The sequence below is a fragment of the Syngnathoides biaculeatus genome, chromosome 10 (assembly GCF_019802595.1).
Source record: "Syngnathoides biaculeatus isolate LvHL_M chromosome 10, ASM1980259v1, whole genome shotgun sequence".
NCBI lineage: Eukaryota > Metazoa > Chordata > Actinopteri > Syngnathiformes > Syngnathidae > Syngnathoides > Syngnathoides biaculeatus.
The window spans coordinates 13,953,423-13,965,838 of NC_084649.1; the positions used below are offsets into that span (position 1 = coordinate 13,953,423).

General features: G+C 41.3%; 1 protein-coding gene across 3 annotated transcripts in view; it reads left to right on the top strand.

Moving 5' to 3' along the window:
• Window positions 1-11,597, top strand: part of arhgef25b (Rho guanine nucleotide exchange factor (GEF) 25b) — a 32,000-nt gene extending 20,403 nt beyond the window's left edge. For all 3 annotated transcript variants that reach the window (XM_061832953.1, XM_061832952.1, XM_061832954.1), the window contains 13 exons: window positions 1,741-1,871; window positions 2,646-2,712; window positions 4,401-4,504; window positions 4,619-4,688; window positions 5,106-5,195; window positions 5,281-5,373; window positions 5,471-5,521; window positions 5,617-5,694; window positions 5,765-5,956; window positions 7,540-7,720; window positions 7,801-7,994; window positions 8,067-8,207; window positions 11,334-11,597. In XM_061832953.1, the coding sequence (XP_061688937.1) occupies window positions 1,741-1,871; window positions 2,646-2,712; window positions 4,401-4,504; window positions 4,619-4,688; window positions 5,106-5,195; window positions 5,281-5,373; window positions 5,471-5,521; window positions 5,617-5,694; window positions 5,765-5,956; window positions 7,540-7,720; window positions 7,801-7,994; window positions 8,067-8,207; window positions 11,334-11,384 (1,443 nt within the window). In that variant the 3' untranslated portion in view covers window positions 11,385-11,597. The remainder of the gene's footprint in view (window positions 1-1,740; window positions 1,872-2,645; window positions 2,713-4,400; window positions 4,505-4,618; window positions 4,689-5,105; window positions 5,196-5,280; window positions 5,374-5,470; window positions 5,522-5,616; window positions 5,695-5,764; window positions 5,957-7,539; window positions 7,721-7,800; window positions 7,995-8,066; window positions 8,208-11,333) is intronic.
• Window positions 11,598-12,416: the final 819 nt, after the last annotated feature.

The following is a 12,416-nucleotide window of genomic DNA, read 5'->3' on the forward strand; positions in this document are numbered from 1 at the left end:
TTAGACTGCTTTTAGGTGAGGAGGGCCGTTTGTTATATAACAGCTCTCTGTGCAGTTACCCCCACCCAGCTCTACACCCCATCCTCTTTGACAAATCACCACCATCCATCAGACCCCATGCTACTCCTCTTCTACTTTTGTTACGGCTACAAATCTCCCCCGACACCCGTTAGATCAATCAGAAAGTGCTTAATACACTCAGGCTTCTTGGGATTTGGTCCTGACTTTCCAAAAAAAAAGGATCAGCAAAAGTACACCTTTGATGGTTTAGGACACGTTTGCAGCATCTCATAATACTTATACACAAGTTCAGTCAGCATTTTATCACTGATGGAAGACATTATCACACTCATGACACTCAAGAACCAAAAGAAGGTCCTCTAGATAAGTACAAGATAGAAGAGACAGAATCAGATCCTATATCGTTTCTTTTGTCCACAACTCTCAGCAAGTTGCGACAGCGTGACAGACAGAATGGAAAAGTCACACAAAGGCATAGAAGTGGGCCTCCTTGAAAATTTTCATGGATAAAACAATGGACCTTTCCGATGGCGACCTTAAGCTCCACCCCCTTAGCCACGTCCCACAAGCTTTCAAAACGGCGATTGAACAAAACATGCGTGAAGTAGATTCTCTATCGCGTATTCCAGATTATATTGGGGTATGCTTTTTGCCAAATGCGTCAGACTTGTCCAAGATAGTTCTACAGAAAGGTCTCAACTATTTCACGCAAGGATATCTACATAGAATTAAGATTTTGGACAAAGCAGGACGCAATGTCAGAGTTACAGCGAAATGTTGGCGATAGATGCCTCATAAACTTCATAATCCAACAGGATAAAATAGTGGAATTGTACTGCGCATGTAAAGCAGGGTGAGTACTTTTTAGCTGGAAAGATCACGAGTAATTGTTGTCTTTGTAAGTGAGTGGGTGTGTTCATTTGACTTGGCTCGTAATGGAACCCAGTGCTCTGTCTTAAAAGTCCGATGTGATACAAATGGGCAAATGGACATTTCTCTTGGATGACATGGCGCATTTATGTATCACTAACCCGACTCTTCGGCATAAAACATGACACACTTCATTCGGCAGTTCAGTGATACACTAACAAAATGAAAGTTGTTCTCCTGCAATGTATAAAGCACTGATAATAATGAAATCAAACTCAGAGAAGGTACCTCTCCCTCACTTACCTTCGAACGTACAGCCTTGTGTTTGTTGATATTGTCCACATTTAGTTGTAAACGCGGCCTTCCGCGAGCCTTAAACCATCGTAGCCACTTCGTCAACTGTGTTTTAGGCTTTGGAAAATTACTCAACCGGGCCCCTTGTAACCTAGCACGATATCTTTCGTCAGAATCTCACGTTCCCCGAGTGCATCTGAGGACCATTTTCTTCGTAACATTAACTTTTCCAAGCGCACGCATCTGACAACCAGCATTGCTTGCGGGACAAGCCAGGGGTTAAAACAATGCGGCTATCTGATTGGCTACTATTGTACGAGTGATTGACAGGTCGGAAAGGTCCATTGCTGGAAATTTTGCTGTTCAGGTCCCTGTTAGAGTTTTGCAAAAAGTACAGAGTCGTGAACATGCATGTGCATTCAGAAGTTTACAGAATTCAGACGTTTTCTTCTCAAGGTGAGAGTGAATTCCATCCAAAAGGAGAGTATTTCTAAAGTTTTATGAGTAGTGTATGTCACCATAATGCTGACCTAAATGTGTACATGTTCGTTTTAGAGCCACAAATTCAGTGTCAACACTCTCCAAGGTGAGGACAACAGCTGCAATGTGACAGAGGATGCTGGAAGCCAGTGGTCTCTTGCAACAGATAGCGAGGAAGAGAGGAACATTTCCTTTGAGAAGAGCTTGTAAGTGCCTCCACACACTTCTGTGCCCACTAAATCTGTTTCGCTGTGAGCTGTATTGAATTAGCGTTGTACTTTTTTTTTGTTTCATTATTGACCACACAAAGACTGAAGAGAAAAAATATATAATTTAATTATTCCTGCAAGGGAGGCGCCACATTAAGGGTCATCCGAACCAAAAAGTAGTCGTACGGCACAATGACCCAACAGCAAACCTTTGCTTTAGAAGCAACAATATGTAATCATTTTGTATGATACCATTTTGATAGTATGCTGGCATGCATTATGAGAATCTAAGCTTCCCTGCTCCCATGGCGACTCTGTCATCTGCTTGAGTGAGCTTTAGTATTATTAGTACTTTAGTTGGTCTAACCAAGACACGTCTCATGTTGTTACCAGCTAACTTTGAAGCATGCTAAAATGAACAGTTTATTTCAAGACATGTTTTGGTAGCTTTTATTGCTTTGACTTATTTAGTTTCTTATAGCACTGTTTGATGAATGCATTTTTGTTTGATCTGGCTTTCAACCCAGCGGATTGAATGTACACTGTTTATAGATCATAACAACCCAGTAATAATTACAATTATTAGATGATTTTGACCGTACGGGTTAATGCTTACCTAAGATAACTTCCTTGTGCATGTGGCTTACATCCAGTAATAGATTTAAGTGGTTGTATTTTGTCTTTTCAATTGCCACACATCTTTGTCAATATGTTTATAAACACGTGCAGAGTTGTTACATTCAGTTGACCCAAATTATCTTTTTCTCTTAGATATGTGCTGACAGAGCTGATCGAGACTGAGAGGTTGTATGTGGAAGATCTTGGGCTCATTGTGCAGGTATACTGGTTCTCACTTCCAAACATGGGTTGAACCGATTACTTATTTTGCTACTCGGCATCATATTGCTAAACATGTTTTTGGCATCTCGTTTTCCAATTGCCTAATGTACACGCAGTTTTAGCCCATTTGCAGACTGTACCGCTCTGTGTAACCTATCTGTCCAACATGGCAACAGCCTTCATATATAGCCATTTTGCATGGGTCCAGCAGTACGAAACTAACGTGGTTGTGGATGAACAACGTGCTTAGCTTCAGCTATTCCGATTGCTTCTAGTCTTAATTTGGGCACTGGCGCAAATTGAATCAATCTCCATCATTGTTGCTTGAATGTTATGTCCAGTAATTGATGATCAACAGCTGTGGGCTAACGAGAACTTTATTCATATCACTTTCGCAACATGCATCAAATTCATTATGCTTGTCTCCATTTGTAAAGTCTCATAACACTTGCCACATCTTCTAGAAGCGTGTGGAAAACTTAAAGGGGAAATCCACTGGTTTGCATGAACAATGTATCCAATAGGTCATGTAATATATACTCTATTTACACAATGTGATGTTAAATCCTCTCTCATTTAATAGTGTTTTGAGAAGATTTTTAGAGACAATTACGAATTTTCAGGGCCGCTGCCATTTTCGCGAGTCACATGACATACGTGGACGGATGTGACGTGTTACGTGCCGCAACAAAGGCTTCATTACGTGGGACACTATTTATGCCCAGCGCTGATTTCTCGGTTTGTCCTCTGATTAAGACGTAGCAGTATCGGTTGATCGGGAAGACAGAGGAATATTTCCATACAGAGCGGCAGAGCCGTGAGCTCGCTTCCCACCGAGCCAGGAACTCACAGCTGTGGAAGGAAGTATTCCTCCGTCTTCCCAAGCAACCGATACTGCTATTTCTTCACCAGATGAGGATAAATCCGAGAAATCAGAACTGGGCATAAATGTATTATGTAATCGAGCATTTGGAACAGCACGTAACACGCCACACCCGCGCACGTAGGTCATGTGACTCGCCAAAATGGCAGCGCCCCTGAAAATTTGGAATTGTCGATAAATTAAATGAGAGAGGATTTAACATCACATCGTGAAAATAGAGTACATATTACATGACCTATTGGATACATTGTTCATGCAAACCAGTGGATTTCCCCTTTAACAAAAATGAGGCCGATAGCATGGGCACTTCCAAAATATGAAACTCTATCTTGAAAGTACAGTAGAATAAAAGCACAAGTGAAATAGAGAAATGTTGAATTTTTGGGGGAACCCTGTCTAAAGTTTCCTGTGTGAAGAACAACCTATTGAATAAATGAGAGCAACCTGCTCGGTGAACAGAAAGGTCCACGGCTCCCACTAATTACATCAAATACATTCTGTGTAATGGTGTGTTGTATACATTATTTATTTGCTTTTGTTTCTCTGCTGGTCTGTCAAAATCTGCTTTCACATGAAGCCGATCTGTGGGATTAAAAAAAAAAAAAAAAAAAACAGGCGATTGGTGTACTGTACGGAAAAACAATATCAATGTCATTGATTAATTGTCTTGGACTCAACTTTGATCACGTTAGTCGATTGCATAAAAATCCTTAGTCGGTTAACTGCTACTTCCAAACAAATAGGACTTGGAATTTTGTGTCCTTCATGAGATGACAGTGTGTGTACCTTGTTTGTTTGTGTAGGGCTACATGGCGACTATGGCCAATCAGGGTGTTCCAGAAGACCTCAAAGGGAAAGACAGGATTGTGTTTGGAAACATTCATCAGATATATGACTGGCATAAGAGGTCCCTTATGGCAACATTCCCTTCCATCTCCCAACAGCTTCTACCTATATTTTTGGGTTTGGATTTCACATTGTTGCCTTGTGACCGTTTTTCCCCCCGTGTTGTGTTCCTCAGTTATTTCCTGGGCGAGCTGGAGAAATGCGTGGCTGATCCGGACTCCTTGGCGCAGCTCTTCATCAAGCATGTGAGGCTGGGATTTCTCAACCTTTTGTTTTGAGTTTGTTTGAGTCATGGAGCTGTCTCACAGCCTTGAGGTCATCCATCCACCCATCCATCCATTCCATTTAGTTGCACTTCTATCCATCCAACCAACCAACCAACCACCAACCAACTCCCCTGTCCAATTCATTTACACTGAGTTTTGGTAATAGTTCATCCCTCTCATTTTTCTGTATAAAAGCACCACCAAAAATCCAAACACTTATCTTTATGATGCAGTACAGTCCTATGCCAGTGCAAACTATAACCACAATAATAATAAAAAACACATTGCAAAATTTATTTTTTTCAGGAAGATCCCAGTACATATCCAGATAAATGATGCTTTTAATCCATTTGTACAAATTCCCTGAAATTTTTATCCATCTCTGTCTATTCCCAGGAACGTCGTCTTCACATGTACGTGGTCTATTGTCAGAACAAGCCCAAATCAGAGCACGTTGTCTCTGAGTACATTGAGACCTTCTTTGAGGTGTGAACTTAAATTGATCGATTGAGAGATTGACACAGCACAGCAGGGCGTTGCGGGGTCACCACTTCCGTGTGTCACCTGACAGGATCTCAGGCAGCAGTTGGGTCACAGGCTGCAACTCAATGACCTGCTGATCAAACCTGTCCAACGGATCATGAAGTATCAGCTTCTGCTGAAGGTCTGCACCACCCACTCGCTGTACATTCATGTTTTATATCTCTCATATCCATACAAAGGTAAGAAGATCCTTAAACAATCCTGTTTTGCATCTTCAGGACTTCCTAAAGTATTACAGCAAAGCAGGACGGGATGTAGTGCAACTCCAGGTATGGTATTGTTGTCATCATTAAGTCATCTTTTTCTCTGTATTTCTCCATCTAGCAATTGCTAAGGCTCATCTATTCATTTTTTTTGCTCCCAGAGGGCGGTGGAGGTGATGTGTTTTGTGCCTAAACGATGCAACGACATGATGAACGTGGGCAGGCTGCAAGGCTTTGAGGTGTGACGGAACCAGAGAGCGCCGGATGGGCACATTGTGGCAACGGCTGTGACGGATGTATTTGTTTCAGGGGAAAATCACGGCTCAGGGGAAGCTCCTCCAGCAGGACACCTTCTCTGTGAGCGAGCAGGAGGGCTGCTGCCTGTCCAGACCCAAGGAGAGGAGGGTCTTCCTCTTTGAGCAGCTGGTCATCTTTAGCGAGCCAATCGACAAGAAAAAGGGCTTTTCTTTACCAGGCTATAATTTCAAAAACAGCATCAAAGTAAGTATTGGATAGGTATTATTATATACACTCACTTTTTATACATAAGCGTGCTACACACCAGGAAGATTATAAAGTCTTTTATTGTGTGACGTGGTTTTCTAAATTACACTTTTATGTTACAAATGGCACAGACGACACAAATCATTTGTGATTAATTACAAAACTTTTAACAACTGACCTCTTTTCTCAGATTTTGAAATTATTTGACTATTTTAAATAATGTAACTAGGAATCCATACAGTAGCCATTAAATAACCTTTAAATTTTAATTAATATGTATAGGGCACATTTTAAATAATTAGATATTGTTAAATGTCATACTAGTGTAACAAGAAGTCAACGACTGCTGAGATTAAAAAAAAATCCAGTCCAAAACATTTAGTCTTCAAAATGTTTACGCATCTCACTCTTTTTACCCAGTTTTAAAATAAAGTCCATCCATCCATTTTCTTTGCCGCTTATCCTCACGAGTGTCGCGGGGAGTGCTGGAGCCTATCCTAGTTGTCAACGGGCAGGAAGTGGGGTACACCTTGAACTGGTTGCCAGCCAATCGCAGGGCACATCGAGACAAACAGCTGCACTCACAATCACACCTATGGGCAATTTAGTGTCCAATTAATGTCGCATGTTTTTTCGATGTGGAAGTAAACCGGAGTGGCCGGAGAAAACCGAGGCAGGCACAGGGAGAACATGCAAACTCCACACGGGCGGGGCCGGGATTGAACCCGGGTCCTCAGAACTGTGAGGCCAACGCTTTACCCGCTGACACACTGTGCCGCCTAAAATAAAGTCAACCGATAAAATATAAAAGCAACAAAACATTCTGCCTAAATCGTGATATTAGTATGATGACCCATATGGTATCGTTGGAGTCTTAGTGCGTTAAATCAGAGTCCTTTCATGTGACGTACAGTGTGTTATGTGTAAGGTCTTATTTTTCACAAAAAAAAAAAAAGCACAAACACAAACCCCAAATAAGCAAAATAAGGGAATGTAATAAGGTGATGATGTGATGCTTGTTCAACTGACCTCTCTGAAACTTTGTTCTGTTGTTGAGGCATATTTTTCTCCCCCCAAAAAAACATCAGTCAAATATAGTATTGACTTTCAACTTTCGAAACGATTGACTACTCGCATAAATTTCGAGAGATTTGCCTGTCAGGTCAAATTCCTACGTGAACTCAGGTTGACCTGAACATGTCCAGCCGTGCAATCTTTGATGATCTTTTGACTGGTGAATGATCTGGTTCATTTCAAATTGGTATTTCAACAGTCCTCTCCATTTTTCTTGATTTTGGACATTTTAACATCATGTGACCAAATGCCACTGAACAATTGCTCAACGTTCCCTCGCCATTTCAAGACTCCCGAAAGGATGCTCTCATGCAGCGGTAAGTGGCCACTGAGCTTCGGTTGCCATCGGCAGGTCGTCGTGAAATTTCACCTGAAAGCCCGATAACTTGTTGTGAGGAGGGTCTGTTCAAACTGGCCCGGAGCTGCACTCCTTGCCTTTTTTTTTTTTTTTTTTTTTTTTTTTTTGCCGCATTCTTTTCATCTTCAGTATCGGATTTGTGCTGCAGGTCAGCTGCTTAGGCGTGGAGCAGAATTCCAGCGAGGGCCCGAGCTCTCTCGTCCTGACGTCTCGCGGGACAAACGGCACCGTGACCCGATTTATTATGCACGCGTCCGCTCCGGAAATACAACAAGCTTGGCTCGGTGACGTGGTGCAGATTTTAGAGACTCAAAGGAACTTTCTCAATGGTACAAGCGCTTTGTTTCTTGACTATTAAACGATCAAAAGTGTACCGTCCAATATTGTTTTTTTCCGGTCCTCGTTTCAGCCCTTCAGTCTCCTATTGAGTACCAGCGAAGGGAGAGCAAATCACACAGCCTGGGCCGGAACATGAAGTCTCCAGGTGGCCTGCAGCCGTACTCGTCGGCGTCCATGGACCGCCACCGACAGCTCGGCCTGCTGTCTTACAACGCCTCCCTCCCGTCACTGCATCTGCCCCACCACAGCCCAGCTGCAAAAGCAGTAGGGGGTTCAGAATTGATCACTTTTCGTCTCTGATCAGACAGACTGTAATCGTTCGTTCTTCACCGCCAGGTTTCTCATCCGTGTGCCGTGACGGATCAAGCGGGCCACCTTCGGCTCTCGTCACAGCCACAGCTCGCCCTGAGTCCAAAAGCCGCAGGAAGCCACGAGATGACAATTTCTCTACAGCCCTGCAGCCAGGACAGCATGCAGGTACACTTTTTTTTTTCCTATTAAAGCCATCATTTTTAAGGTTTTTTACTGTATACGGTGTGCTGCTATGTTCGGGGTCAACACGAATTTTGAGTTTTAACAAGTTGACCGTGTTGTCTTTGCACAATGACTGGAAGGTAAGATGCAACCTGTTACCGGCGAACACGATGAAATATTTCACTCTTGTGTGTCCTTATAATGAGTTTCACTTTTTTAATTGAACTAACTCAACTAAGCTTTTGACACTATTCTAATTCAGATTAGATTGTGTTTGCACATTAAAGGTCAAGTGTCATGCCTGTAAACATTCTAAAATAGATACTGTAATGAAAAATACATATAACATTATTCATTTCAATGTCCATACGAAAAAATAAATATGAGCGGAGAGTGCGTCATCCTTGCGCAAAGTTGCGGAAGTCTCTTTCGACATCCAAGTAGTAGCCATATTATCTGCATGCTCTGTTCATTACGTCACATCACGACATTCGCCATTGAAAACACGCTGTGCCACCTAGCACGAGACACGGAAGCTCTTTTAAAAGAAGAGAACATCTCACAATTGAGTGAAGTGACCGGGGTAATAGTACCCTATCATTTCGAGCCTTATTTAGATGATATTTGGATCACTTCTAACTAACAACAAACTCCTAGACAGTATGTATGAGCCAGTCCGGCCAAGGTCGTGTTCTTTGTCCAAAGCCTTGCTCGGCGCCGACGGGTACATTGACACATTTAGCACCCCTGACTTACATGTGCAGATCTTTTGTTACATTCTGAGAGGATTGCGTCCCCCACCCCACAAACTATTATCATTATTTTTTTTAGTAGCTGTATATACACCTTCCTGTCACGCATAAATCTCCCGTCCTCTGCACCCGTGCAATCCATTTTTCACGACGAACCAGTCTTTTTTTAAAAGTATGAAGAGTAAATCCATCTTCCCGAGTGTTTGAACAATATCCAGCAATACAACGAGCCGCCATTTTGGCTAACACGAAGGAACAAAGCGCAACCTTCCAGCAGGTAAAACTAGTATAAGCAGACGAGACCGCTTGAGTGGGCGTCTGCTACTAACGTCACTTCCTGCTTCTTCTCCAAAACAAATCCCTCGAGAGGATTTTCATGGCGGGGGTGATGAAAAACCATATACGTCAAAATCATGTTGTGTGGGGAAAAAACAGATGGGTCCATTGTGGCTGCCTTTTTTTTTTCATTAATAACATACTAAAACTCATGCATTTCATGACAGTGTCACTTTAAAGACTACAGTCCTGCTTTATTTTATCATTTTAAAAAAGTACCAGCAAGTTTTTCCTCATGTTTTTAAGGCTTGAGAGTGAAAGCTGAAGCTGAATTGGTGACAACGATTGGGAAATGCCAATATTTTGAGTGAAATAAATGCAGTAATATATTGGGAAAGGGAGTGGGTTAGAACTAGAAACTATAGAGTTCATTTTTGGAATGTTAAACACATTTTTCAATTATGAGCTGAACTAGTTGATTTACAGTTTGAACTGAACTTTGACATGTCGTGTCACGATACCCTCACTCTGTCCGGACCATCATGGTCACAAAAACTGGTTGAGCAGTGGCTCATTTGTGTGAAGCAGCGCTAATTTCAGCAAGACAAAAATACGGGGTGTAAAGTGTTATGAATTCTCGGTCCTTGTGGCGTTTTTCTGAAAGCAACAGACATGTTATTACGACACCTCTGACCTGTTTTAAAATGTGAAAAAAGTGCGTTACACTATAGGTCTCCAAACTATAAGGATTTTGAAATAATGCACTTCTCGAGTTGAATATGGTTTGATTGTAAATCTATCCAAATATTTTACGATATGCCACATTGCTCGCGTTGATCATTCCATGTACATGTTGTGCAAAAATTACATCCAGTGAGTCACATCTTTGGAGATGTTGTTTGTCTGGCTTCGGTCGGGCGTCTGATGTTTTTTTTTGGGATCACTTCGGCACACAGGAAATGACACTTTGCTCGCCTTGCTCAAATATCCGCTCGTTGACTCCAAACTTTGTCATATAGTCTTTAATTTCGTGGCAAGTTATCACATTCATGCTGACTTTCAAAGTGATTTGAAGATTTCTTGTATATGTGCACGAATCCCTTACACCGCCGGCTTTTTCCCCATTCTTGGATCATTGTTGACGCTTTCATCTGGGAGTAGAAATGATCCACATTAATTTATCTTTAATGAGTTTGTTATTTTTGCTGACAAATCCCAGGTTTATGTGCCATTAAAAAAAATGATTAGGACAAATCATTTCAAATTAAAAAAAAAAAAAAAAAGCACCATTAATGTAATCTATAACCAGGACAGTACAACTCAATTGGAGGGGGCTCTGGATGGTTTTGAGGGAAGGATTAAAAATGAACAATTCCAAAAAATGACTAAACATCTGAAAAGTATTTACGTAAGGTAAAGTAAATAAATTAGATGCCCTTTTCAAAGGTGTTGACTTCCATTTAACACGGGTTTGAATAGAATTGGTTAATTATGGACACAAGCACACCCCCATTTACAAGAGGTGTACATTTATGCGACCACATCTGTTGTTTATTTTTACTTCTCCCCACTGGAAAAGATTTTTTTTAATTCATCTGAGTTGTACATGTTATAGGTCACGTTAATGATGGAAAGATTTTTCCCAATGATTTACTGCATCTTGGCCTTTTCGTTTTGGGGAAGTTTAATCACAAAAACCTAGCTTCTAACAGGGTTGTGTAGACTTTTTATATCCACTGTATGACTGCAAGCTCACAGGAGGAGACAAAAGGCCCTTTTACGCAGCCTGTTAAAGGCAACATTTATTTTATAATTTTTTTTTTCTGTTTTTATTCTACCTGTTAATCACCTAAGACTCACTTTTCCTTCCCTGTTTTTTGTTGTTGAAAGCAGTGGGTGAAATTTCACGCTATCACCCACTTGAGCTCAAGCTTTCTGGAATACTGTATGTATATAGGAATATTTCCCCAGGCCATGTTCTTTTCAACGGCACCACTTCTGGTGCATTTCACTCTGGAGATTCCACTTCATCCCTGTTGTGTACTTTCACCTCGTTGGGTTCTGTTTTCAATTCAGACTTTTCTCATTCTTTTCTTTTTAGGTTGTGTGCGCCGCTTTCAAGTCGACCACTTTTCATGACGGTGAAACTTGAACGCGACATCCAAAAACGCCCGAGTCCTGGCAGCTTCTGAGGACTTTTGGATGGAGCGCATGTCGAGAGCGCAATTCAAAGCTCCATCTTTGTCACGTCTCGTGCTAGAGTACCTTTTGAATGGCATTCCAAGTCAATCCAATTTCCTGTACACATGGCTGCACACATGGGCCGTTTGGATGAGAACTGGTATTAAAGCGCGGCAGATTTCCATGGAGCTTTTTTTTTTTTTTTACAAGGAACCAATCTTGTTTTTTTCATCCAAGTCAAGTCCCTTTTCTTGTGTCACTGAGAACGAAGAGAAAGGGAATGGAGCAAGTCGTTCTTGTACGATTCTGCTGTATCGTGGCTAGCTCACTTATAAATGCAGTTCTGTGTTGCGTTCTGTCTTTAACTTTATGCTGTAAATAAATGCATCACTAAAAGAAAACATTTCTCCAAATAATCAGTGTGTTAATTTTACTGATGCTGACAATTTCATCGTTCCTTGCCTTCCATAGCGAATCCCCAAATCCGAGTTCCAAGTATATATTGCCCCCTACTGGGGAAATTAATGTACTATAAAGTGATGAAATTACGTCTTCAAAATTTTAGGCGGGCTGGAATTGTGCCTGTCCACAGAAAGGGGGAAAAACATTTTAAATCTTTCTTTAAAGTCATCGTTACACTCGGAACATTTGGCAAAAATGTTGAACAAACTTTTGAACGAAGTCCACTTGCAGTCATTCTTTTCCTTTCGGCTTTTCCCGTTAGGAGTCGCCACAACGTGTCTTTTGCAGTCGATTCAATGCCTCAATGAACTTGATTAATGACAATACTGTCCAGGCACAGGCGACAAAAAAAAAAAAAACAAAAAACCCTTATTCTCAAGTAATATTTTTCAAACTTTTAATACCAACAAGTCTTTCCTGTCTTGAGGTGTGTGAAATGAAGATTTGTTATTTGCGACATGTTTTCTGTAGGATTTAAGATTTTAATACTCCTTTTCCATGAACACTAACGCAAATGCATCTTCAGAGTTCCTTTTCCAAA